A 25877-nucleotide genomic window follows, 5' to 3' on the forward strand; every position below is an offset into this window, starting at 1 on the left:
GTCGGACTCATGCCCTAAATGCCTGTTCATCACACAATAATAACAATTTATTTTTCGTAAGATCTACTCTCAACCTTCTAATCGGTTTTCCTTGACAGTGTCCTGAAATCGGATAGATGTAGGTAATAATCAAGGGGTTATTCTGTTATTATCCCTGAACTTGTCACTCCAAAAAACTAAACTCCTAGCGCTCTTGTGTGCGTAGCTCTTATGAGTCGTGTGAGGTACGCTGATTTCTATTCGTGAGGAGTCAATTATAGTTCTACTGACGTGAAATCAACTTTATTCGACCAGGCAACCGACGAGCATTGCTTAACGTCACTATTTAACACGGATATTTGGCTTTTTTATTAGGTATTACCACGATTTAGTTTCGACCATATTAAATAACGTACGTCACTTAATTTAGGGTCGGTTGCACCAAACTGTTCGTATCGTTAAAGCTAGAGTTCGCTAAATTTTTATGTATGGAAAGTTTCATAGTAAAGCGCCGGCGCTCGCCGGCTGACGTTGATCAGTCTGTCAAATGTGGTTGGTGCAACTGGCCCTTAATCTTATCCTTTAAACGAGCAAACGAGCAATTCTTGTATACATATATGATATAATATATAAATATTTCAGGGATCTCGGACACGGCTTTAACGATTTCGATTAAATTTGCTATATGGGGGTTTTCGGGGACGAAATATCGATCTAGCTAGGTCTTATCTCTGGGGAAACGCGCATTTTTTTATTTATATATTTTCCGAGCATAGCTCGGTTTCCCAGCTATGAGTTTTTCGGAACTCGTGTACGAAATATGATTATGATATTTGCCAGACGCTTTTCGGTGAAGGAAAACATCGTAAGGAAACCGGACTAATTCCACTAAGGCCTACTTTCCCCTCTGGGATGGAAGGTCAGAAGGCAGTCGCTTTCGTAAAAACTAGTGCCTACGTCAAATCATGGGATTAGTTGTCAAGCGTACTCCAGGCTCTCATGAGCCGTGGCAAAAATACCGGGATAACGCTAGAAAGAGGGAGCTCGGTCTCCCAGACATTTTTACTTATATTACCCATATGCTGATGCTCATCGTCACGTCACGATACCTATTGTGTAACAAAACTAACAAGCACTAGAAACACTAGATGAGTACCTAATTTGTAAGTTTTGTAACTTTAAAAACTGGGGAAAACTGGATTTGACGTAAGCTCAATGTGGCTAATTCCGTCATAGGGTCTATTCCGTACGAGCGTATATTTCTTTGATTTTCAATCGTAGGAAAAAAAACCATTTGCTTTTGATTGCTGAAACTAAAAGCAATCACTAACTTACCATAGAAATAGTTCTACGGCTACTACGGACCATATTTTCACGGGTTCGGATCGGATTCGGATCGGACGTAGTGCGAAACCGCTCTGACGGACGCCCATGACGAAACTATAAGGGTAAGGACAAGGACCCTTGTAGAGGGGAGTTGACTACCTACGGAATGCTAAAAATGCGGATTAAGTTTTAACAATTATTTACATCATAAAAAGTACTTAATAATATAATAATCTATGACGACTATGTACGACTCATATAATGATATTAAAATTAGCGAATTCCCAGCCCGGTTAGAATGATGCGAGTCTACCCGTCCACACATAAGAAATGGTATAAAGAGGTAAGTTAGGTATATATGTATGTACAATTTAATTAAATCTTGTGGATTACGTTTTTTTACTAGGTACTCAGATGGATAACCGAGGAAGAATGTAATTAAAATTAAATTGGTATAACAAATATATACTGGAATATTATCTATTTACGAGTGAAATTAGCGTACAAAAATTTATAGTCGAGGAAAAAATTAAAGTAACTTTTGGAATTAACATTAAGTTACGAGTATGTCCGAATATTTAAACAAATACTTAAGTGATTTGGGTATTAAAGTTTGTAGGTAATTATGCTTAACTAGCTGTTGCCCGCGACTTCGTCCGCGTGGAATCTTATCTTCAACATTTTAGTACCTATAATTTTCATATCCAAGCAATGTTGAAATTACGTTTCTTTTTTAGCAAGTTGTATGAAGTTTAAAGTCAAGTGGATTAATTTTGATGTTGGTTGCTGCAATTACTTTTCTTGTATTCGAATAATATCCCCAAATATAAAGATTCCAATTCCGCGCTCGGAAAAATGTATGATATCCATACAAACTTTCAACCCCGTTTTCACCATCATAGGGGATGAATGTTCAAAAACGTTGCAATTACTTTTTTTGTAATCGGCTATTCTGCCTTTCTAAGAAGTTTCAAAACGATTTGTAATGGATTCAAACTTTCAACCCCTTTTTAACCCTGTTAGGGGATGAATTTTATAAAACGCTGAAATTACTTTTCCTGTCTTCTAATAATATCCCTAAATACAAAGATTCAAGTCCCACACTCGAAAAAATGTTTGATATCCATACAAACTTTCAACCCCTTTTTCACCACCTTAGGGGATGAATTTTCAAAAACGCTGAAATTAGTTTTCTTGTATTTTAATAATATATCTTTTAACGAAGTTTCAAATTCCTAGCTCAAAAGAAAACTTAAACCTAATACAAACTTTCATCCCCTTTTTAACCTGGTTAGGGGATGAATTTTACAAAACGCAGAAATTACTTTTCTTGTCTTTTAATAATGTCCCCAAATACAAAGATTCAACTCCCGCGTTCGAAAAAATTTTTGTTGTCCATACAAACTTTCAACCCCTTTTTCATCACCTTAGGGGATGAATTCCCAAAAACGCTGAAATTAGTTTTCTTGTATTTTAATAATATATCTTTTTACGAAGTTTCAAATTCCTAGCTTAAAATAAAACTTGAACCCCATACAAATTTTCATCCCCTTTTTAACCCCCTTAGGGGTTGAATTTCTCAAAATCGCTTCTTATCTCTTGTACACTTTATAAATGTAATCTGGTGTGCAAATTTCAACTTTCTATCTTTTGTAGTTTCGGCTCTGCGTTGATGAATCAGTCAGTCAGGACACTTGCATTTATATATATATATATATATAGAATATAGATAAATACTCGTACCTATATTATCTAATATATACCTATATTGAACATCGTGAATCGAACTTTACTGAAAGTCCCTTTTCATAAAAACTTACTAGGAGGCATCATAAATATTGTCGACCCAATTTATGTATATAACACCAGCTGATAACTGATAGCACCTCGATACAGATTGATATGGATATCAAGTTTAGTCTGCGTCGAGATCTAGGCATTAGCGTTCGTCTGCAAGATACTCGCGCTCGTTCAAAATGTACACCAACGCGAAACCACATACCGCGAACTGGAAACCGGCGTAAGAACTGAAATAATTATAAAATTAAAAAAAAACATAATTATTGCTGGCATTTAATAGTGATTAGATAACTTATTTTGTATTATTAGTTATTAATATCCGTGTTTTCCTTTTTATTTATACTGCCAATAACTTCACTTACTTATTTAAAAAAGAAAATAGGTATTTAATGTAAACTGACATATTTTACAGAAGACGCGATGCAAAAGTTTATGACAACATTCTACATGTAATCGGAAATACCCCTCTAGTTAAGCTTAATCGGATACCGAAGGACCATGGACTCGAATGCGAATTTTGTAAGTACCACATCATGTTATAAATATAATTTAAAATATTACCTTTTAAATTTTAATATTTATCCACTGTGTTGTTAACCTATTTACACGGAGCACGGACTTTATTCTTAGTTTATTTTATTCAAGTTAATACAAAGCTTTCAGAGCGGGCTATTCTGAAAGTATCTCTCAGGGGACCGCGACCAGAATGAATGCATGAATGCAATGTGGGTGTTTGAAATGGAATATAATTTGTAATTTATTTCCAAATAACTTAGTGTTATTTGATTGAATTGGTACCTATTTGGGTAGGCCCATTTTCTAGTTCGGTAGGTAGGTACATTATCCACAATTAATAAACCTAATTACATTTCATCCTTTTTTTCAAAAAGGTATATACGTAGTCGTAAGGAATGTATGCCCATTAGCAACACATAAATTTGCAAGTACCTCATGTTTGTCCAAGAAATATGAAACATCTGCTTCATGCCTAAATTTACAGCGATGTTGTATGCACTAAAGTTATTGTGGACATACCTACTACCGTTAAACTATTTTAAGTCAGAGCCCTAGAATTTCTGCATATTTATTAGCGCTCAGTTCCGCGTTTCATCCGAATTACAGTCAGATCATCAACAGATCCCAATTACGAGTACCTACAAATAAAAACTACAGCACTAAATAGGCATGAGGTACCTGCACCAAATAAGGCCCTTTGTTATTTTTATTTTTTATCGTTCTTATGTTTAATATGAACTTGCTCTGTATGGAGTCTAGGTCTGACTTTAAAGTAAAGCTCAGATTTGTGAGTTTGGGTCTGATTCTATAATCCGTAAACTTTCAACCTGGCCTCTGGCTAAGTGTTCACATTATTCATATTGAGGATTGCTATTATAACCAGAGATGGATGAAATTGCATTTTGGCCTTATAGTTTAAATCCCCCTCAGAACTACAACCATAACTTAAAATGTTCTCACTGTCAAGTGAAACGTTAAACCTACACTATATGTACCTAAGTTTTGAAACTATATTCTGAGTCTGTTTCCAGACGCAAAGTGCGAGTTCCTGAATCCCGGGGGCTCCATCAAGGACCGCATGTCGTACACGATGGTGGTGGACGCGGAGAACACGGGGCGAGCCCGAAAGGGCACGCGCTTCGTCGAACCTACTTCGGGGAACACCGGCATCGGCATCTCTATGACTGCTGCAGTTAAAGGTTATACACACCTCTAGTCTAACTCGAACCCGGACAATGACTAAAAAACCCGAACATTTGGCGTAAATCGCATTTTTCCCCGGACGTGTATTTATACTGTTTTTACCTACTTTGTACACAATAATGCCGGTAAATAATTAAATACAATAAGTGTTTCCTCGCAATATAAGTATCCAGGTTTTCCCCCGACACGTTTTGTAAACCCCCCCGGACGGCGCCTAAACTAGGACAAATGCGGGGAAACCCAGATGGATGGCAGCCCTAACTCTGTACCGACTTTGCATAAAGGAATTTGATGTTTATGGTGACACTACCACTCTCTGACACTGCGAAGTCTGTGCAAACTTAAGTTAGCCTGATACGACTCTATATTTAACTTGATTCTATCATTGAGGGTGACTGGGCGTAAAAAATTAAGTACATATAGGGTAGGTGTACCTGATATTAGTCATAACTAAGATTACTCTTGAAGCAGGGTCATAAAATTAATTATTCATATTCATATCATTATTTTATTCTTATCGACTCTACATTGTTTGTCGAGTCCTTGTGCGTTCCGGAAATGCAACAACTATATTTAACATTTAGTGCGTGAGCACATGTACTGACGCTGAATGTAGTAGTTTAACTCCAGTCTCTGTTCAAACAAAGTAACGTAATACTAATAAGCGTAGGAAGACTTTTAGTGGTACATTTCAGAACATCCCTCACATACTTAAGCACCTAGCTGTCTAATCAGCACATAAAATTTACGTTAACCATTATGATTTATGATAGACATACCTGCACATTATATGTAGCACACTTAGGAAAATTTTAAAAATAAAATCATTTATATAATGTCTTATACACTTAGGTAAATAATTTTACAGGGTATTTTTAGTAACCTGCAAATAAATTACGGAGTGAATGTTTATGGCAAATTGGGCAACTTTTACTATGGGACCAAACCAGAAATTGCGAAAAAAAATTAACTCTCCCATTCAAAATATCAACATCAGACCAGTAAAAATGTATAAAACAGCCACATTTTTTCTCTACCTCTATATATCTCTAAAATCAAGTCAATTTCATCCCCACCCAGGTTACAAAGCGATTATTGTGACCCCGGACAAGAACTCAGACGAGAAGCTGAGCGCGATGAGGCTGCTGGGAGCCGAAATCGTCCAGGTCCCGGCAACCGCCAAGAAGGGCGAGCCAGACCACTTCATGTCGGTGGCCCAGCGGCTGGTCAGTGAGGACCCCGAACATAATATCAGTTTAGATCAGGTCAGTATATAATTATTATTTTTTATTTAACATGCCCTGTTAGTACCTATGTTAGTGTGGATCAAATCTTGGAATTGAAGTTAAATTTCACCCGTTTCCCGACAACCGAATTGAGCGGAATTTTTGTTTTTGTAAATCGGATGATCATGCAATATTATGATAATATTGATAATATAATGACATGAAGCCGATCTGATTATGGAGACAGGTAGCCATAGGAACTCTGTGATAAGACTGATAAGAAAATGCCCGTGGAAAGAAAAGTACAGTCGGCGATACAAGCTTGCACCAAAAATGTTCTATTTGTCAAAAACTTATTTAAGTACAGTCTAGTGCATAAATATGTATAATTAACTACTTCACCTTAACCCATTACAATAGAGTGAAAAAATTTATAAATATTTATGCACTCGACTGTAACATGTACACATTACGCTGGGAAGTCTCGTTTCAAAACTCCATTATCTTCGTATTGGAAATAATTTCAGCTAAAATAGTTGAAAATAGATAACACTACGTACGGTGAAATTTGAATATAAAAGTACCCGTTTCATTTCAACGTGACATACTTAAACAATTTATATTAATTAAAATATGTAATGGTTGCGGTGAAGTATGTCTAACATAAAAATTGATTTGCTATTTTACTGAAGTGTTACTGCATTCAAAATTACCTAATAATGGATTTCATTGTATCTCCGTAATGAAAACAGCACTTTAGTAGATAGTTAACCTAGTCCATAAATAGTCTATTTGTTTTTATTGCAACATACTACCTCTACTTGCAATAGATACAGTATACTACACTGTTACATATTTATATTATCATTATTTGATACCTACACCTACGTATACCGAGCTTTGCGAAGGGTATCAGTGGTATCACGGAAGCTCTATCTGGATTTATGGCCCGAATAGTATTCAGATTTGTGAAACATGACTACCAATTTAATTTAAATATTAATGTGTCACGAGTTACGATCGTACAACACGAGTGCGAAGTCAACGCGATAACATTTAAATCAAATCGGCCAGTAACATATTTTACACATCTCAATTCGCCACTGGGGTTCAGCGAAATGCAGGATTCGCTGGTGGTCTGATTAGAATTTGCAAGCTAGCTCCTGCGTGGGAATATTATGATTAGTGATCGGTAGGTACTTAATCTTGTTTCATTTTCATGTCAGCATACTCGTTGATTCAAAGGAATAGGTATACAAACCTAGTTATTTAAAGGGAAATGGTGAACTAACGTCCATTTTAAAACTTTAAATAAATATAATCTGCCCGATTCAAACTTTAAGAAACGTCAATTAATAGATCTAGCAACGATATGGATTAGATATGTCAGTGTCAAATGTGACGTTTCTTCAAACAAAAAAGTCGTCACTTTTGACACTTGAATAGGGCCGAATATTAAATTATTAGCTGAAATTTGCTTTTTTCGAATTCTTACTATGTCATGACAATTGTGTGAATTTGTGTTCACTAATGTAATGCTAGTTCTGATAAACATGTTTTTGACGTACGCCGCTCATATCCCGCCGCCGTGCTAAGTAATAAGCACACATCGTAATTAATGCTAATTAATCAGTACGGTTGAAATTGTTTATACCGATTCCGTTAACACCACTCCGCTGCACCAAAAATGCTGTAAAAGTTACGATGTCTGGTAATAAGCATTTACATCCGATAGGTATACTTTTCCGTTCAAAAGTAACGGAACCGGTACACTGAGAGAAAAGTACAACAAAAATACACTTAGAATTACAAAAATAAACTTAATCCGGGGACAAGGAGAGTTAACTAATATGAACAAATTGACTTTTGCAATTTCTATTAGTTCTTGCAATTTCTATTATCTGTTTGTTGAAATTATATTTGGGATTACTGAGCTGTTTGTAGAAATAAATAAACTTTACAGAATTAGTGAAACGTCCATAATTATTACTAAAACTTAATTTTTTCCTCCAGTACAGAACTGTTTTTTAATTCCTGGTGATGATTTTTCTCTCAGTGTACAGAAACGGATGTGTAATACCAAACGGAAGTTCCGACTTAGCGGAAACGGAGCACCGTAACATCGTAACGAAGGTTAATATTGTAGGGCTTAACGACAGGAGGTATAAACCATATAGGGCACAAATTATGTAGGTATGTAGGTATTCAACTAGTGTTTTGCCCTTGCAAGCAGGTTGCAAGTATCAGAACTACAAGTATGTAGATGTCGTTAAATACGGCATTAACATGATCGACTGCATAGGGACAATCATAACATAATAAACGTATCGACTAAATAATGGCTTCACGCGCATGTTGAATGCGATTCTTTTGTTCGTATGTACCTAATACTTACGGTAAACGCAAATAATCTGAACTGAACTCAATTCACATATGTACCTAATTATTATTGTTATTTAAAACGTTCACTCAAATTACAAAATATAGGACAGCTCGAAGCTAAATAGCAGCCTACATTAATTTTATTTCATCTTTACATGTTCCCGACGTGACATTATCCTGAGTTCGCAATCTTTACAAACAAGCTGTTTATTTTTTTTTATTAGTATTCAAACCCGGTGAACCCCGTCACACACTTGGAGCACACGGGCCGCGAGATCATCGACGGCCTGGGTCCCATAGACATGGCGGTGATGGGCGCTGGCACGGGTGGCACCGTCACGGGCGTGGCGCACCTGCTCAAACGCGCCTGTCCCAACTGCGTCGTCGTAGCCGTCGATCCCAGGGGCTCCATCATGTGGGGGAACGAGCTCGTGCCGTTCTTTGTAAGTATACCTGGTCAAGCAGATCTTGTCAATAGAAAAAGGCGGAAAATTAGGAGAAATGTAGGCGCGAAGGCATATCGTCTCATAGAAAAATTTGAATTTCGCGCCTTTTTCTACTGAGAAGATTTGGTTGACCATCTTTATTTACCGTTTAAATGAAGCTGAGTGTTCTGTTATAATATGACCCCCTTAAATACTTTTACTGAATACATTAATTATTATAGCGAGATCGTGAATGCGTTGGATAATTTGGTGTGCCGTAACTTCTAATGAACGTTCATCCTGAGTACGTAATGCCGTGGGCTTCATGATTTTCATGCAATGATGTATAAGTTTCTTCAGGAGCCCACTGATTAACAGTCCGCCGGACGGTATCGGCCTGTCAGTTGTTGGGAACTGCCAAAATTTTGTTCTAACTGACAGGTCGATACCGTCCGGCGGACTGTTATTCAGTGGGCCCCTTTCAACTACGCATTAAGAGTCAGTTCGAGGTCAGCGGAAAAGTCGTATTGATTCATATGTTATTTATTTAAATGTTGCATAAAAAATATACCGGAATTAAGATATGATAAGAACTGACCGTAATACGTATGCACTGATTTAGGTAATCTGAGCTGGAAATTTCCTGTTATATGTTTCAATCGGTAATACGTAATTGTCACGAGTTTATGTACCTATGACACGACATCAACGCCTTAATTTTAAATAAATATTGATAACGCTAATCTGATTTCCGTGTAAATTACGTATTAAATATTACGCTACCTATAAATCTACATACGCTACCCCGTACAAAAAACTGCATAAATTTATATTCAATATTTTTCCTCATTACAGGTAGAAGGCATTGGGGGAGATTTCCTACCTGATGTTCTGGATAAACGTAATATTGACCGCGTGGAAGCTCCGACCGACTACGATGCCTTTAACATGGCCAGAGAAGTTATTCGAAAAGAGGGTCTGCTATGCGGTAAGCTTAATTATCTATGTATATATATCAGATTCGTAGTTCCAAAATGAAAAGCGAAACTCTCTTCTTTTCTCTTAAGTTTAAAGATCTTTCCCACAGACGTCCAGTTTTTTTCGGGTACGTTTTTTTGCAGGATCCCGTTTTAGTAGTGGGTATACGTGCTAATGCTATGCTATGTGCTATGTAGCATTCTGTTTGCGGAATATCTACTGCACGCATAGTTAGTACAGAAAACTGAATCCCGCAAAAAACTAGACGTCAGTGGGAAAAAGAGCTCTTAGATGGGTATCACCAGATTCCCAGTCTAATTTAAATTTAAATTATTTATTGTTATTTTAGAACCACTTATGTATTTTGATTTGAAATGCCATTATTGGAATCCTATAGTCAGACCGTAAAAAGTCTGCAGCGATTTTGATAGCCCACGCAGTGCAAGTGTCATTTTAAACGTCAAACTTCTACGAAATTATGACGTATACATAACACCTACACTGCGTGGGATCAAATCCGCTGCAGACTTTGTTTGGTGCGACTATATGACAGCACAAATATGGTGGCTTCGGTACGGTGGCTTATTTCAGACTGGATCTACCTATCGGACCTTATGATACGCTCAAATAAGCCCTTATTGACCTTACCAAAGAGAACTTACTTCCTTCTAGTCTGAATCTATGGAAAAGATACGAGTATATAAAACATAAGTAATTTATGAAATACGTTGCCTAAATCAAAGATTTAAGCCATATGGTATATGAATCGGCGGCGGTGATGAATTGATGATTCTACACTATATATGTATATATATTTTTCAGGTGGCAGTAGTGGAGCAGTTATGTTCGCGGCGCTGAAGGCCGCCAAAGAGCTGAAGTTGGGAGCGGGCAAGAAGGTAGTGGTCGTCCTGGCAGACGGTATCCGCAACTACATGACTAAGTTCGTCAGCGACCAATGGATGGAGGCGCACCTGTTTAAAGAGCCGCCGATACATGACAAGATCGAGTAAGAATACCTAATATGTACTAGTATAATTCCCTTAGCTAACACCCTAATAATTATTAATAGAAGTTCTTTGCAGATTTGACCCATAGCCCCTAGCATTTGCGCTCGACGAAGAGATTTTGCTACTAAAAGGTTCCCCTAAAACTTTATTGAAATTAATTGTACAATATATTTTGAAGAGCAATGAAAATGGAAATCTCCAACAAAATATCGGATGGAGATCACCATATCCATAGAAAGTGGCCCGTTATCTTTATTCTTGAATGTGGAAGTCTTCAATTGAAGTAAAACAAATGTGCCTTCAATAGCGTTAGGACAAAGTACTTGCTTAAAATGCAAATTGTTTTATGATTTCAGATGGTGGAATCATCCTCTTCATAACTTAGACGTGGATACGTCTGTTCCACAGCTCAAGCTCAGTGCATCGGTTCGAGATGTCATAGCTGCAATGGGATCCGTGCACAGTGTAGCAATCATTACTGAAGAAAATGGGTGCGAATTCATTTTGATTTTTTTGTCCTTTTTTGAATAGAATATATATAATAGTTTTTATTCGTAAACACACATACAATAAGACATACATAGAAAGAACATTAGTAAAATAAAGTGTCACGAAATGGCCCCATCTCAGCATTTTGCGTGCGACTTTCAGCGCTGATCTTATTTTCCTATGCAATTAATGACGGTGCGATTTGGCGTGTAAAAAACAAATAATCCTACCCTATTACCCTGCTGTTTGTATTATTTCACATAAAATGTCGGAAAGCGATTTCGAATAATTCAAATCCAGGTGATGATGCAACCGATATTAACGCTTAGATGAGAAAGAAGGAGAAATGATCTAAATGACCTTAAATGACCCGTTCCATGCCACTCGCGTAAACTTTATTAACAGCTGTATTACAATCAAAAAACATATTCCAACTATAACGCTTTTGACTTACTAACTCAAAAACCTATATGTTACCTGTTTCAGGCTTTTGAAGGGAGCTACCTCCAAAAACCAACTGCGCTTCTCAGCCACCAACCCCAAAAAGGAAGGGAATCTAAACCTGCAGGACCCCATCGGCAAGCATTTGATACAGAACTGCTACAAGGTGGCGGAGAACAAGGGACATCCGACTGTTGGCCTTGTCTCCCGAATTTTGGACATCACTCCGTTTGTGGTGGTAGTTGAGAAGATACCTAATCCTGATAGTCAAATTAAAGGTAACAAACAATTTTATGGTATTTTTTCATAATTTATTAAAATTTTCCATTTGTAGTAAAGATGGAAAGTGAATGCTAATTTTAATTTAGGATTTCTTTTATTTATATAGGTAATATATGTGGGTAAAACAGGAAATTTGTTGGTAATTTAATTTTATGGACTGTTCGCCACGAATAGTAATGTTTATAGTAGTTATAGTCTTTCATGCATGCCTTAATTAAGTTATAGTTTGTAAAGTAGTGTAAAAGCCTCAAACTGTTTGAATGTTGTTGCACACCTGTTATTGGTGCATAAATATTATACGTGTCTGCTGTACTTATGTAACTTTACTTGCTTTGTTTATGTACTGTTGGTGTGTCTATAAAAAAAAAACAAATACCGACGGGTATTCGTAAAATAAAATATTAGAACATAGATATAACTCTATTGAATGTTGGTATAGTAAAGCTTGCGCATGCGTAGATTGTGCTGTGAATAGGTGCCCAGTTGCCCACTAATTATAACACTGCAGCTGTAATTATTTAACATTAATTTATTATTTCCTTTTCAGAGATTTTCAAGCCAAAGGGAGTAATTACTTCGGAAATGGTCTGGACATACACATTAAAGCACCAGGATTATCAGTAGTTGACGGTCGAACCGAATTTTATTTTACGATTTATTAGTTGTAATGCCCTTTCTCATTATTTTGTATTAATTACTTTACTAATATTGAAATTAAAAATATACTCATTAATGTAACGTGTTTTACTTGTACATTTACAGTCAACTGTAAAAATATGGGTGCACAAATACAAATCATCTCAAAAATAGGTATGTCCCATAGCTCTTATGTCAGCGAATTAAGAACTATGGGACATATTTTATTTTTGAATAAGTTGGCTACACCCATATTTTACAGTTGACTGTACATTGGTAATAGAGCATTCGTGGGAAATTTAATGGCTCCAACGCCGGCCACTCCAAGGGACGCAGCTATGCGGTAGAATGAGATAGCAATATCACTTGCTCCCTCTAACGTATAAATGCGTCCCTTGGAGTGGCCGGCGCTGGCCCATCGTATAGAGGAGTCATAAGGTAGATGTGGAATCTAGAATCTAGATGGCTGAGAGGCGATTTTCACTTTCAACAGCTCGTAAATCAGCTCGAACGATACTCTCATGCACCTCTCACTCGATAATAATTGGTCAAAAACAATAAAAAAATATATTTTTAGTGTACCGCACAAAACTTTGTTCGCGGTACACTTATGGGATCACTTCGGTCTTGCAAATTAGTTAATTTTAAAATACAGGCTACATAAATCTGAAAATGAGTGATATTGACCAATTATAGTGGTAGATCTGAACCGTTATATTATAAATGAATTGGATTTTAATATAGAGTTAGCGCTTGCTAGGCTCAAAATCAGCATTCACTGCTAAAACTAACTTTACTCTTTGCTGCACGTTTGCTAGTCAGGATAGAAGCGCAAAGCTTTAACCTAGATCTTAGGTACCTACCTACTAGTGCTGCTATCGTTTATATTTAAATTTTGTATGGTATGTCGTAAACAGAGCAGAGAGCAGGGGCTCTATTTATCCAGTAGGATTTTTTACATATGGGGACGTGTCAAAACTACAAGACTACGTATAGCTTCTATTTGGCTAACATAATTATGGCCAGATTTTTATTGACAATCCGCTTAAAGGCCTGTGCACACCGGCTGCGTGTGCGTGACGTGCACGTGCGCGTGCGGCGTTGTAGTATACAGATCCTTATGAGAGATGGCACACCGCTTGCGTGACGTGTGCGTGTGCGGCTCCAACATTTTAGCGCACGCACACGCGCACGTCACGCACACGCAAGCCGGTGTGGCTCGGCCTTTAATCGCGCTTTGTTTTTGTATTTTTACACTATTTAAAATTGTATGGGTATGATTAAAGAAGTTATATCTTATTAAACTGATTCAACGCATTCTCTGAGAAAGGCACATTAAAACATTGATTGATCTCTATACAATAGAATTAACAGTCATGTCCGGGTAATATCCGTGAAAGTGAATTAATTTCCATTATGAAGTATTAATTTCCTTGCAGTTTGTCAGTACGGTTTAGTTCTGGCCGGCAAAAGTAGCTGAAACTTAATTGACAGACAGTGGAGGCAGGAGAGTCGCCTAAATGTATAGCGCAAAGGCAAAATATATCTCCTATGGAAACTGGAAACCACCGTAAGATTTACATCTTTAATTAAAATTTAGTGTACCTATAGGTTTAACGTAATTAAAATATTTTACAGAGGACGCGATGCCAAAGTTTATGACAATATACTAGAAGTTGTCGGCAATACTCCCTTAGTTAAGCTTAATCGGATACCAAAGGACTATGGACTCGAGTGTGAAATCTGTAAGCACCTACCTCATTACTGTATTTTATTCTATTCTATTGCATACCTACTTCCATTTTTGTAGGGTCAGCCAAGAAAGTGGTCTACCACTTTTCGACTCTAATCAGATGATGGAGTCGAAAAGTTGTATACCACTTTCTTGGCTGACTATTCATAACATAGGTATGAGTACATTAAGCTAAATTAGACCCACTTCCATCATACGATTAAGCCGAAACTTCACATTGATAGTAGGTATAAATAATATACTCGTAATATATAAATAAGTGGGTGGTGATCTGGTGGCAATGCAATATTACGTTACCATCAAGCAGATCTGATGATGGACACGGGAGTTGTTCATGAGAATTCTGTGATGTGATAAAACAACGCACCCTATAGTCTTGAGGGTTTGTTAGAATTGTCTCGATGAGTATCAGTTGTTATTGAAAGACAAGTACAGTCAGCAATAAAAGCTTGTATCAAGAATAACATTACTTTTTTTGAAAAAACCTTATTATTGTTTCTATTCTGTTGGGAAGAGTCGAACATTTTTCGCGAGCTTTTTTAACTATAGTTTTCTGGACAGACGCAAAGTGCGAGTTTTTGAATCCCGGGGGCTCAATTAAGGATCGGATAGCGAACACATTGGTGCGTGACGCGGAGCGATCAGGACGCGCTCATGATGATACACGCTTCGTCGAGCCTACTTCAGGAAACACTGGCATCGGGCTCGCTCTGACCGCGGCAGTCAAAGGTCAGTGTCACAATACTTCACAAAATGAAATCCTGCAAACTTGGAACCTCAGTTTCCATCCGTCCAAATCGTCCAATAATGCTCGGACGAAGCACTGCACAAGCGCTGCACATCGTACTAAGAAGCTGTTTGCGAGCCATGGCATATCTATGAATCTGATCATTTGCAGCGCATTAGCCAGATTTGGAGTCAGATATTCATGCACATAAAGATCATTAACCAATTACCGTGCCATCATCCCGGCACGAATAAAATTATTCAACCCGATCACCACTTTTAGTCGCTTTTTACTGCATAAAGAATCCGTAGGCCTATTTTGAATTTTTAAGTTGTTAAATTTTTTAACACTATAACGTTGCCATTATAAGCAGGTTATAAGGCGACCATTGTTACACCGGATAAGAACGCAGGCGAAAAACTAAGTACTTTGAAACTGCTGGAGGCGGATATCGTGCAAACCCCTACCTCTGCCAACCTGGGGGACCCTGACCACTTCTTAACAGTTGCTCAGGAAATACTTAAACAAGATCCTAGCAGCATCTGTTTGGATCAGGTAGGTGCCGAATAGGTTTAATCATAAATATGCAAAACAGTAGTCGGTAAACCGCGGCTCTCTCGGTAGGCTTGTTGCTCTTCTATAAAAATAAATAGACTTTTAGCCAAATTCTTATAGTTCGTTTTTTTTAGCATTAGAAAGAACTCCGCAGAAGCAAGCGTGCAGTTTTTATCAGGCTCGTTAATTGTTAATAATTATTGAATTATCTAATGTAGCATGGTCAATACATATAATTTACTTCAAATTGTTACCGCTAAAAGTGCCAGATTTAGAACCACAAGCGAACTTCTGCGAAGTTCTTTCTAATGCTAAAAAAAACGGACTATAGGGAGTACATGAATGGCTCTTTGGGATTTCTCTAACCAGTGATTTTACTGCAGTGGTCTTTTCTTGAAAATATGGCCGTCGGTGAACTCTGAACTTGGTAGTCTTGGTACAGCCCTTGGTGAAGAATAATAACGTAATTGACTCTTGACAGATTATGGAATTGGAATCATTAAAAAAACTGACTTGATCTCTGCGCGTGGGTCTAAGCAACATCTAGGCGACAATATAATGCTTGTGTTTGAGCTCAAGCTCTCTCCCTCTCTCTCTCTCTCTCTCTGAAGTGTCTCTATCATTTACATTTATGCATTACAAAAACGTGCACATTTTCCACCGTGTAGTTTTCAAACCCCGTGAACCCCATGACGCACGAAGAGCACACGGGCAGCGAGATCGTCTCGGCGCTGGGCCGCGTGGACATGGCGGTGATGGGCGCCGGCACGGGCGGCACGGTCACGGGCATCGCGCGGGCGCTGAAGCAAGCTTGCCCGGGCTGCGTCATCGTGGCCGTGGAAGCAGTAGGCTCGGTTATATGGGGAAGTGAGCTTGCACCGTTCTATGTGAGTTTTTGCGGTGATTTTTGATCAGATCCTATTACTATAGATGGTCAAGCAAATCTTGTCAGTAAAAAAAGGCGCGAAATTCAAATTTTCTATGAGTCGATATCCCTTCGCGCCTACATTTTTCAAATTTGCCGCCTTTTTCTACTGACAAGATCTGCTTGACCAAGTTATAAAGCCCAATGCTATAATCCAAAAGTTTATTTTTAATTTATCTGTTTAAGTGCCACTTAATTGCACCATTCAACTAAGCCTGGGTTAACCAGTTAAACCTGGAGTTACCATGGTTACCATTACAATTTGACACTGAGTTAACGGTTTAACTGCTTAACCTTGGGTTAGTGGGATGGTGCAAGTGGCCCTGAATATTATGACTGAAAAATAATCGATTATAATATTTATAATAGGGATATACCTCTACGAGTGTATAGTAACTAACATTAAAGAACTGCCTTGATTTTCTGATTATTAAATTAAATAAAAAATAATATACATATTATCAAGTTAGTCAGAGGATATGCCTATTAGGCTACCTACCCACAGGACAGGGCACAAGGCAGGGGGTAGAACATACATAGTTGCATCATGTACCTAACGAATATGAATAAGTAATACGCACGTCCGAGTAGGGTTGCCGGGTCAGGCCTTATTAAGAGATCGAGATCAAAGATTAATGAACCTGGTTAACGGCGATATGCCTTATATGATATAGTTATTAGTTAACAATTATCATATAGATTGATTTACAATTATAATCACTTTGGCTACACAGGTAGAAGGCATTGGAGACGATTTTATACCCGATGTTTTAGAAAAAGATGTAATTGATAAGGTTGTACACACGAACGACTATGACTCCTTTAACATGGCTAGGGAAATTATACGAAAGGAGGGACTACTTTGCGGTAAGTTTAGTATTAGTTATTTACTTGTACATTGTATGGTAGGAAGTGGGTAGGAACAAGTGTTTAATTTGTAACAACGGCGAAATTTTGCACTGAACATTTGACGCACTGCTATTATGACGTCACAAGAAAGGCGGCTGTCTTTTTGGCGCTAACCTTTATTTAAAACCAATTTTTCTTTGCATATAGCGATATTATTTTCAGGAAATTTAAAATACCAGTTGGCTACCGAAGCTATACCTACGAACGAATACTTATACATAGTATATAAAAAAATATAATGTACCCTATTCTAATTTATAAAAGTTGTGTGGAGTGGGAATTAAGTGCTATAGGTACCCACATGGAGTAATAAAGCAAATTGTGCTTCCCAGGTGGTAGCAGTGGAGCGGCCATGTTCGCCGCGCTGCAGGCCGCCAAAGAGTTGAAATTGGGCGCAGGCAAGAAAGTGGTAGTTGTATTCCCAGACGGCATCCGCAACTACATGACCAAGTTCGTCGCCGACCAGTGGATGGAGGCGCACCTGTTCAAAGAGCCTCCTTTACATCCCAACATTGAGTAAGATCAGATCATTAGAGTTAGAACAATATAACTCTGCAGCGAATTTGATAGCACATAGCGTGAAAGTTATCCCATCAAAAACATAAATGTAAAAAAGGAGAGCCAAGTTCAATACAAAAATTATGCTTGGCTGTGGGATTCGCCGCAAAAAGAATGGAGATCTAAATGAGTGCCAAGTTCTATACAAAATCCAAATATGTATTTATAGGAACAAAATAACATTATAAACAAGTATTAAACTCTATTTCTTTGCTTTATTGGATACCTATAACAATTGCTGTTATTTAAAAAAAATGCGAGATCTTAAAGCAGGTTTTATAAAGTTATTCAACATATATATTTTGTAATTCTGATAAAAACTGGCCAAGCCAAATCTAACCTACTTTAAGATCTCACATTTTTTTTTAATAACAGCAATTGTTATAGGTATCCAATAAAGCAAAGAAATAGAGTTTAATACTTGTTTATAATGTTATTTTGTTCCTATAAATACATATTTGGATTTTGCATAGAACTTGGCACTCATTTAGATCTCCATTCTTTTTGCGGCGAATCCCACAGCCAAGCATAATTTTTGTATTGAACTTGGCTCTCCTTTTTTACATTTATGTTTTTGATGGGATATCAATACTTTTTGTAAAGAAAACTAGGCAGGTATTGAGATTTAATGTTTTTTCTTGTGTTTCCGCTGCATGTTTTTTACTTATATTCTTTGTATTAATTATGTGGTGCCGCGCGCCGCCAACGACACACCGTTGGCCGGTTGTTTAGCGCGTATTACAGGTTTTTTTGTATGGGGACCCCCCCCTATTTTTTAACTTTTTTTATTTTTAGATTTTTTCCTACGTTTACACACAATTTCCGAGCTGGATTCCAAATTTCATCCTTCTAGGTTATCTGGAAGTAGGTTAGGTTTAGGTACTACCTATATGTCAGTCACAATAAAAAAGAAATTTGTATGGAGACCCCCCTATTTATTAACTTTTTTTTGTTTTTAGATTTTTTCCTACGCTTACACACAATAACCGAGCTGGATTCCAAATTTCATCCTTCTAGGTCATCTGGAAGTAGGTTAGGTTTAGGTACCTACTTATATGTCAGTCACAATAAAAAATGGTTTTTTTGTATGGGGACCCCCCCTATTTTATAACTTTTTTTAATTTTTAGACTTTTTTCCTACGCTTTCACACAATAACTGAGCTGGATTCCAAATTTCATCCTTCTAGGTCATCTGGAAGTAGCTTAGGTTTAGGTACTATAAGTCTGTCAGTCAGTCTTAAAATTTACGACTTTTTGACCTTCATATCTTTATAACCGTTTGAGCTAGCTTCATGAAATTTGGGCTTCTAGATGTCCTTATGGATATAATTAAACACACGTAGTTTTATGTGTTTACGTTAAAGATGTTTTGAGTTATAGAAGGGTCAAAAGTGGCACCAAGTGGTTCGTGTAATATTACACTTGGCGCTGGCTAGCCAGTTCCTTTGCTTGAACTTGGCTTGACACGCTGCCGCGTGTCTAGATCATAAACGTCGAATGTCTATGAAATTATGACGTAAACGCGCTGCTGAGTTATTTTGGTCATACCTATTAGTAGGGTAGTACAATGTACGGCGTAGCGCTACAAGCGTAGATCAGCGGTGTAAGAGTGAGTAAACCCTCGTTGCACCCTGTACCAGTAGCTACAACGTATACGAGTGCTACGCCGTAGCCACTGCCGAACTGCAACTTCATAATTGTATTACAAGCCGCATTATTTAAGAAGACAGTTATTATTGCAACGATGCAGATGGCCGAAGATCGAGAGGCCTGGGTAGCAGTGATAGAAAGAATACCCCTTAGGGAGTCACGTCCCTCAGACATGAGGTCACGACCAAGAAGAAGACCCAAAGGGTAAAAATGGGACCCTATTACTAAGACTCCACCGCCCATCTGTCTGTCACCACTGTCACCAAGCTGTATCTCATGAACCGTGATAGCTAGACAGTTGAAATATTCACAGTTGATATATTTCTGTTGCCTTTCCTTCACCGAAAAGCTAATACCTAATGTGCATTTACTAAAATATCCATCACGCATCTTCATTCTTCTTCTTTAATTCCAAAATATTTCCAGATGGTGGAATCATCCCCTTAATAACCTGCCTGTGGATATCTCGGTGCCACACGTGAAGCATGACGCAACGTGTAGAGATGCCGTCACTGCGATGGGTAGTTTGCATAGTGTTGCGATAATTGTTGACGAGAACGGGTAAGAAAGTTTTTAGAGTTGAGAGAGCAGTGCCATGTTTATCAAAAGCTTGTAACTTGTAATACAAGTGGAAGTCCCTTTCTAACAAAAGCTGTCAAAAAGGGACTTCCGCTTGTATTACAAGTTACAAGCTTTTGATAAACAGGGCACAGGTTGTATCTTGGCTGAATCTGATTAACTGTTAGCTGCTATGGCAGACAATTTATATTTTCGCGCTGAAATTCTTCTTTAACATTAAAAATTAAAACAAAAATAAATGGTCGACAAGAGGACGAAGGGTTACATATAATTATGGCGTTTTTAAGACCTGTTTTTCAATAGACACCGATACTTGAAATTTCGTGTAACCTACTTTTAGTAAGGTACATGAAAAAATTGTTAGTAGTAGGATAGAGCATCTTGAACGATAGTACCTACACCACCTTGCGTGTGCGAGTTATGAGTGTTATGACTCAAATATTTAATACAAGTCGCTTTTTAATCAAGCGCCTACAAAATTTGTTATGTAATTATTATCAGAAAAAGAAATCACTAAAATAAACTGGCTAACTATTCAGGCGCCGATTCCTGTTCCGTTCCGGTGGTCAGTGGCGTAGCTAGGCGTGGGCGAGGTGGGCCATCGCCCACGGCCTCGCACCGGAAGGGGCCTCGCGCTAGGGGCCGAAGGGTCGGCCACATTGAAAGAAAAGGGCCAATAAATAATAGTACTAGGTACAGAAGACTCATTCTCTAACAAAACGCGTTTGTCACGATCAGCACAGATATGGGCGCTTGGTAGCGACAGCGCCACGCGCGGCTTATGGCAAACCCCAAAATTGGGGTCGAACGGATGTGCTTTTAGCTACCTGTAGCAAAGCGACGAAATCGCGGAGTGAGCCACGCCTGCCCACGGTTAGATTGGTTCACGCTATGCCACTGCCCGTGGTAATATGACCTATTAGAAAAAAATAACATGTTTCAGGTTTTACAAAGGAGCAATATCTAAAAACCAACTGCGACACGCGGCTACCAACCCCAAAAAAGAAGAGAATTTAAATTTGAACGAACCAGTGAAAAATCACATCATACACAACTGCTTGACAGTGGTGGAAAACAAGGGATGTTCCACCGTCGGACTTGTGTCCCGAATTTTAGACATTACTCCATTTGTCGTTATAGTTGAAAAGATACCGAACCCTGAAAGTAAAATCATAGGTACGTACGTTTGTTCAAATTGTTCTTACTTTAAACTTTCCATTTATAAAATTCAATTTTATAATAATTAAGGTACCTACAGTTGTGGTGCGTAAATTCAATTCAAACATCGTAAAATGGAATGTCATTATTTTCCCCTTGAACAGACACTCTTAAAGGCCCGTCCAGACGGGATAACTTTTCACCCAATCTAATTAAATTGTCAAATTAATCAGGTGTGGACGCAAAACTAGCTCGCCGATTCCACAAGAAATTGTGTACGCGTGGACCCTAGAGGTTAAATAATAATACTTAAGTGTTGTTTTCTTTCAGAAATATTCAAGCCAAAAGGAGTAATCTCCTCTGAAACGGTCTGGCAGTATATTAGACAATATTTGGAATGACTTTCCGACGAACAGCTTACCCCAAGTTATGCCGTTCCGCAAACCGCTTGTTGCTGCGAATTCGACTTACTCAATTAGAAATACATATTTATACCATACCTAAGCCTAATAGTAAAATAAGCATATGTATTAAATGTTTCTTTTATTCATGTTTTATTCATATTTATATATATACTTGTCTTCCACTATCTACTGTAATCTCAAAATTTATTTTATTAGTGCTTAGTAATAAAACAGACCTGCTAAGCATGCCTTTTAAGTTTTAAGTACCTAATTAATCCTAATCCCCTAATTCAAGCGTTTAATTTAAGTATCTCCTAAGGGGTCATCCATTAATTATGTCACACGTTTAGGGGGCGGGAGGGGATCAAGAAAATGTGACATGTTGTGACATGGGGGAGGGGGAAGTCACAAACAATGTGACGTTATTTTAACTTCATCACTATTCATCAGTAACCGAAAATTAATTTATATTTTTTTTATTCGCTGTACTTTAAATAATGAGGTTTTGGAAGTAGGTTATTTTCGTTCCTAATTGGTTTTGTGTTATAAATATTTCTTATACCAAAAATATATTTTTTGAAAATAATGCCGAGTAGTATTGCCGATACTAGTTAAGCACTATAGTCCTAATTGAAGTAAAACTCATTTATACCTATTTGGTTCGTATGAATTAGTGACAGCTATAACTCCCTAGGGCAGTGGCGGATTTGCAGTCTTTGCCGTCCTAGGCCCCAAGCCTTGTAGCCGCCCCTTTCTCAGCATCAGCACCCATCATATTGACTACATTTAGATCAGGCAACGAAAAGATATACATGGTGTGTCTGACCATGGGGCTTTAAATCCAGGGCTTGATTTTACTCGCTAAACTGAGCTACTTTTACTATGGGACCAACCCTAAAACAACAACCCTAAATTTTTTGGCTTTTCCATAGTCGTCACGTCGACATCTGATCAACCAAAATGTATGAAAAACTAAAAAAAAATTTCGTGATTTCGGGATTGGTGCTATAAAAAAAGTAGCTCAGTTTAGCGAGTAGAATCGAGCCCTAGATTTAAAGCCCCATAGTCAGACACACCCTGTATTATAGAGGGAAATGCTTGGGACACATTTTTTACTTAGTACCTAACTTTTTTAGGGAAGGTGGACGGGCAGCAGCGTCCCTCAAATTCGGTGTACTCGACTGCGATCGCCAACCCGCCTGCCAAGCGTGGCGATTATGGCATTCACCCGCCATAAGGGGGAGGCCTAAGTTCAGCAGTGGACGTCTTATGGCTGAGATGATGATGATGATGAACTTTTTTAGACTCGTTAGGAGGTGAACATATCAAAAGTCCCCTTGAGCGGGGACCCCCCTATGGTTTGGTTTGAAGGTCACATTTTTCGGTTTTTCGCTTATTACATCTCAGAAACTACACGTCATTATTCATTTTAAGTGACAGTTTTACCAATAACATTGACTTTTTATCCTACAAAACCATCCAAAAAATCTAGAAAAGAAACATAAGAAAAACATTTTTTTTCCTTTTTTCTTGAATAACTGCTAAACTTTTTAACCTAAAATTATAAAAAAAAATATTTGAGATTCTTACAATGAGCTCTTTGATTTGATATGTAACACGATATAGTTAGAAAATCTTTATTTTTAAATTTTCTCACTTACCCCCAAAAATGGCCTCCATATTTAAAATTCATTTATTTACGTTACACGTCCATCTTTGGGTCACAAACTTACATATGTGTGCCAAATTTCAACTTAATTGGTCCAGCAGTTTCGGAGAAAATAGGCTGTGACAGACGGACAGCCAGACGCACGAGTATAAGGGTTCCGTTTTTTCCTTTTGAGGTATGGAACCCTATAAACGGGGAACAAGGCGCGAAGGTGTCAACAATATACGAAATCGACGCCACACTCACGTTCGCGGCTTCGCGCCGCGATTCGCGCACAAGTTTGGATGGCCCTCCAGTGGCCCATTTTATAAAGCTACAAGTTACAATTTACAAGCGGAAGTCTCTTTCTAACCCTATGTTTTAGAACGAGACTTCCGCTTGTAAATTGTAACTTGTAGCTTTATAAAATAGGCCACAGATATCGTAAAAATTGTAGCTTGTAGCAAATTTAACCAACTTTCATTTTGTATGATGATCATGTCGTTAGAACGCATAGTTTCCTAGATATAAGCGAAAAACTGAAAAATGTGACTTCAAACCTCTCTCTTCCCCCGGCTCAAGGGCTACGGCCCCCCGGCCGTAGCACTTTTAATATGTTCACCTCCTAGATAGTCCAAATAAAGTTAGGTAGGTACAAAGTCAAAAATTGTGTTTCAAGCATTTCCCTCTATAGGTACTTTTTAGTGTTCCGTATAAAACTTTGTTTACGGAACACTTATGGGATCACTTCGGTCTTGCAAATCAGTTAAATACGTTTTTCTCAGAGACCGTTTGACATAGATACCTAAAATTTGGAACAGTTATAGCAATTACCACCACTCATATTGTAAATAAGTCAAAACTGCTTATTTCTTATTAAAGGGGGAAATTTAGGGGGTTGAGAGGGGTAGGCTGAAACTTTTTTCATTTGTAAGAATCGTGTGGGGTACCATTAGAAAGCTTGCAAAAAATTGAGTCGATGGACTGATTTTGACTTCATTTTAGACTGCAATAGTTTCGTCAAAAAATGCATTTAAAGTTGTAAGTTTTCATACAAAAATGTTTACCTCTGTCCTGGCGATTTTCGCGAAAACTATAGCTAACAGGCAGCTGACCAGTCAATACCCAACTTAAAGAAGCATGGAGACGGCGGGAAAATTATCAGCTTAACTTTATCTTTATTAGTTTTTCAACTGCAGCTTGACCTTTGGTTGCTTAGGGCTAGCTAACTGATGCTTACACTGGTCAATTCATATTAGGCGAGAAACATCCTTAGTTAAAACTTTGGCATTGAAATTTATGACTTATGTCTTTGACACAAAGTTTAATTCTGCTTGCTTATTTTTGTGGGATATTTAATTTTATCTCAATAGCCTACTATAAGTATGAGAGAGATCTACAAAATACGACCTTATTATATTGCAAATAAGTTTCAATTTCGAACGGGCTCTCCAACCAATGGACTACGCATCTCAAAAATCTGAAAAATTCAAATTAAGAATTCCGTTCTTGACTGTCGTTGTGTTTTTTTTTTTCCTCAATAGGACACATAGAGTTAGTAAGGCGTATAGAGATAATAAAGTCATTTAATATTTATGAACAGCTTTGGCCTCATGTATAGATTTTATTGAGAGTATCTGATTCGTCGAAACAATATACACAATATTCCTTTTCATTAAGTACCATTACATTTCTGTATTAATTGTATAATTATAATATCTATTAATTATATTCAGTACTTATGTATATTTTTGAACGGATCGGTGAGCAACAAGATTCAGGGCTATAACCGCGAAAATAGAAGTTCGCAAATTGCGAGCATTTTTCTCTGTCACTCTAATTACGCCTTCATTGGAGTAAAAGAGAAAGATCCCCGCAAATTGAGAATTTCGGTTTTCGCGGTAGCCCCTCAGTCCTGTTACGAGAAAATAATTTTGGAAGACATTAATAGTATATGACAGTTAAATATCACAGTTTTTAGAAACAAAGGTAAAATTGACGAAATATTTAAAGTAAGCCGATCTTGTTTTTTAGCAGTTCTAATTATTCTAAATAATATTAAAGTCTATATATATGGCATAGAACTAGAAACAAAATCAAATAAAAAAGAACAATGAGTTCTAAATTCAAATTGAAGGAGTATACAATATACATTTAAGGTATTATAGGCCAAGCGCGCACCACGATATTAATTTTTGCGACACGATTTTAGAATCGCGCTGTAATATATCGCAGAAAATTCACTGTCAACAAGTCGACGGTTTGTTCATTCTCAACATGGATTTCGTACCAGTCGCTTGTCATGAAACGTGTCTTTAATA

The 25877-nt window shown here is 37.6% G+C and overlaps 1 protein-coding gene across 1 annotated transcript in view; it reads left to right on the forward strand.

Annotated features, from left to right (window-relative positions):
• The first annotated feature begins 3169 nt into the window (after nt 1-3169).
• Nucleotides 3170-25877, forward strand: part of LOC134673615 (uncharacterized) — a 45963-nt gene continuing 23255 nt past the window's right edge. The window contains exons 1-20 of the mRNA XM_063531614.1: nt 3170-3325; nt 3518-3624; nt 4653-4820; nt 5905-6089; nt 8657-8875; nt 9713-9845; nt 10658-10841; nt 11199-11333; nt 11818-12050; nt 14130-14136; nt 14219-14260; nt 14329-14435; nt 15005-15172; nt 15541-15725; nt 16394-16612; nt 17385-17517; nt 17892-18075; nt 20194-20328; nt 21290-21522; nt 21835-21880. Of these exons, the coding sequence (XP_063387684.1) occupies nt 3282-3325; nt 3518-3624; nt 4653-4820; nt 5905-6089; nt 8657-8875; nt 9713-9845; nt 10658-10841; nt 11199-11333; nt 11818-12050; nt 14130-14136; nt 14219-14260; nt 14329-14435; nt 15005-15172; nt 15541-15725; nt 16394-16612; nt 17385-17517; nt 17892-18075; nt 20194-20328; nt 21290-21522; nt 21835-21880 (2867 nt within the window). The 5' untranslated portion in view covers nt 3170-3281. The remainder of the gene's footprint in view (nt 3326-3517; nt 3625-4652; nt 4821-5904; nt 6090-8656; nt 8876-9712; nt 9846-10657; nt 10842-11198; nt 11334-11817; nt 12051-14129; nt 14137-14218; nt 14261-14328; nt 14436-15004; nt 15173-15540; nt 15726-16393; nt 16613-17384; nt 17518-17891; nt 18076-20193; nt 20329-21289; nt 21523-21834; nt 21881-25877) is intronic.

Source organism: Cydia fagiglandana, chromosome 18 (genome assembly GCF_963556715.1).
Source record: "Cydia fagiglandana chromosome 18, ilCydFagi1.1, whole genome shotgun sequence".
NCBI lineage: Eukaryota > Metazoa > Arthropoda > Insecta > Lepidoptera > Tortricidae > Cydia > Cydia fagiglandana.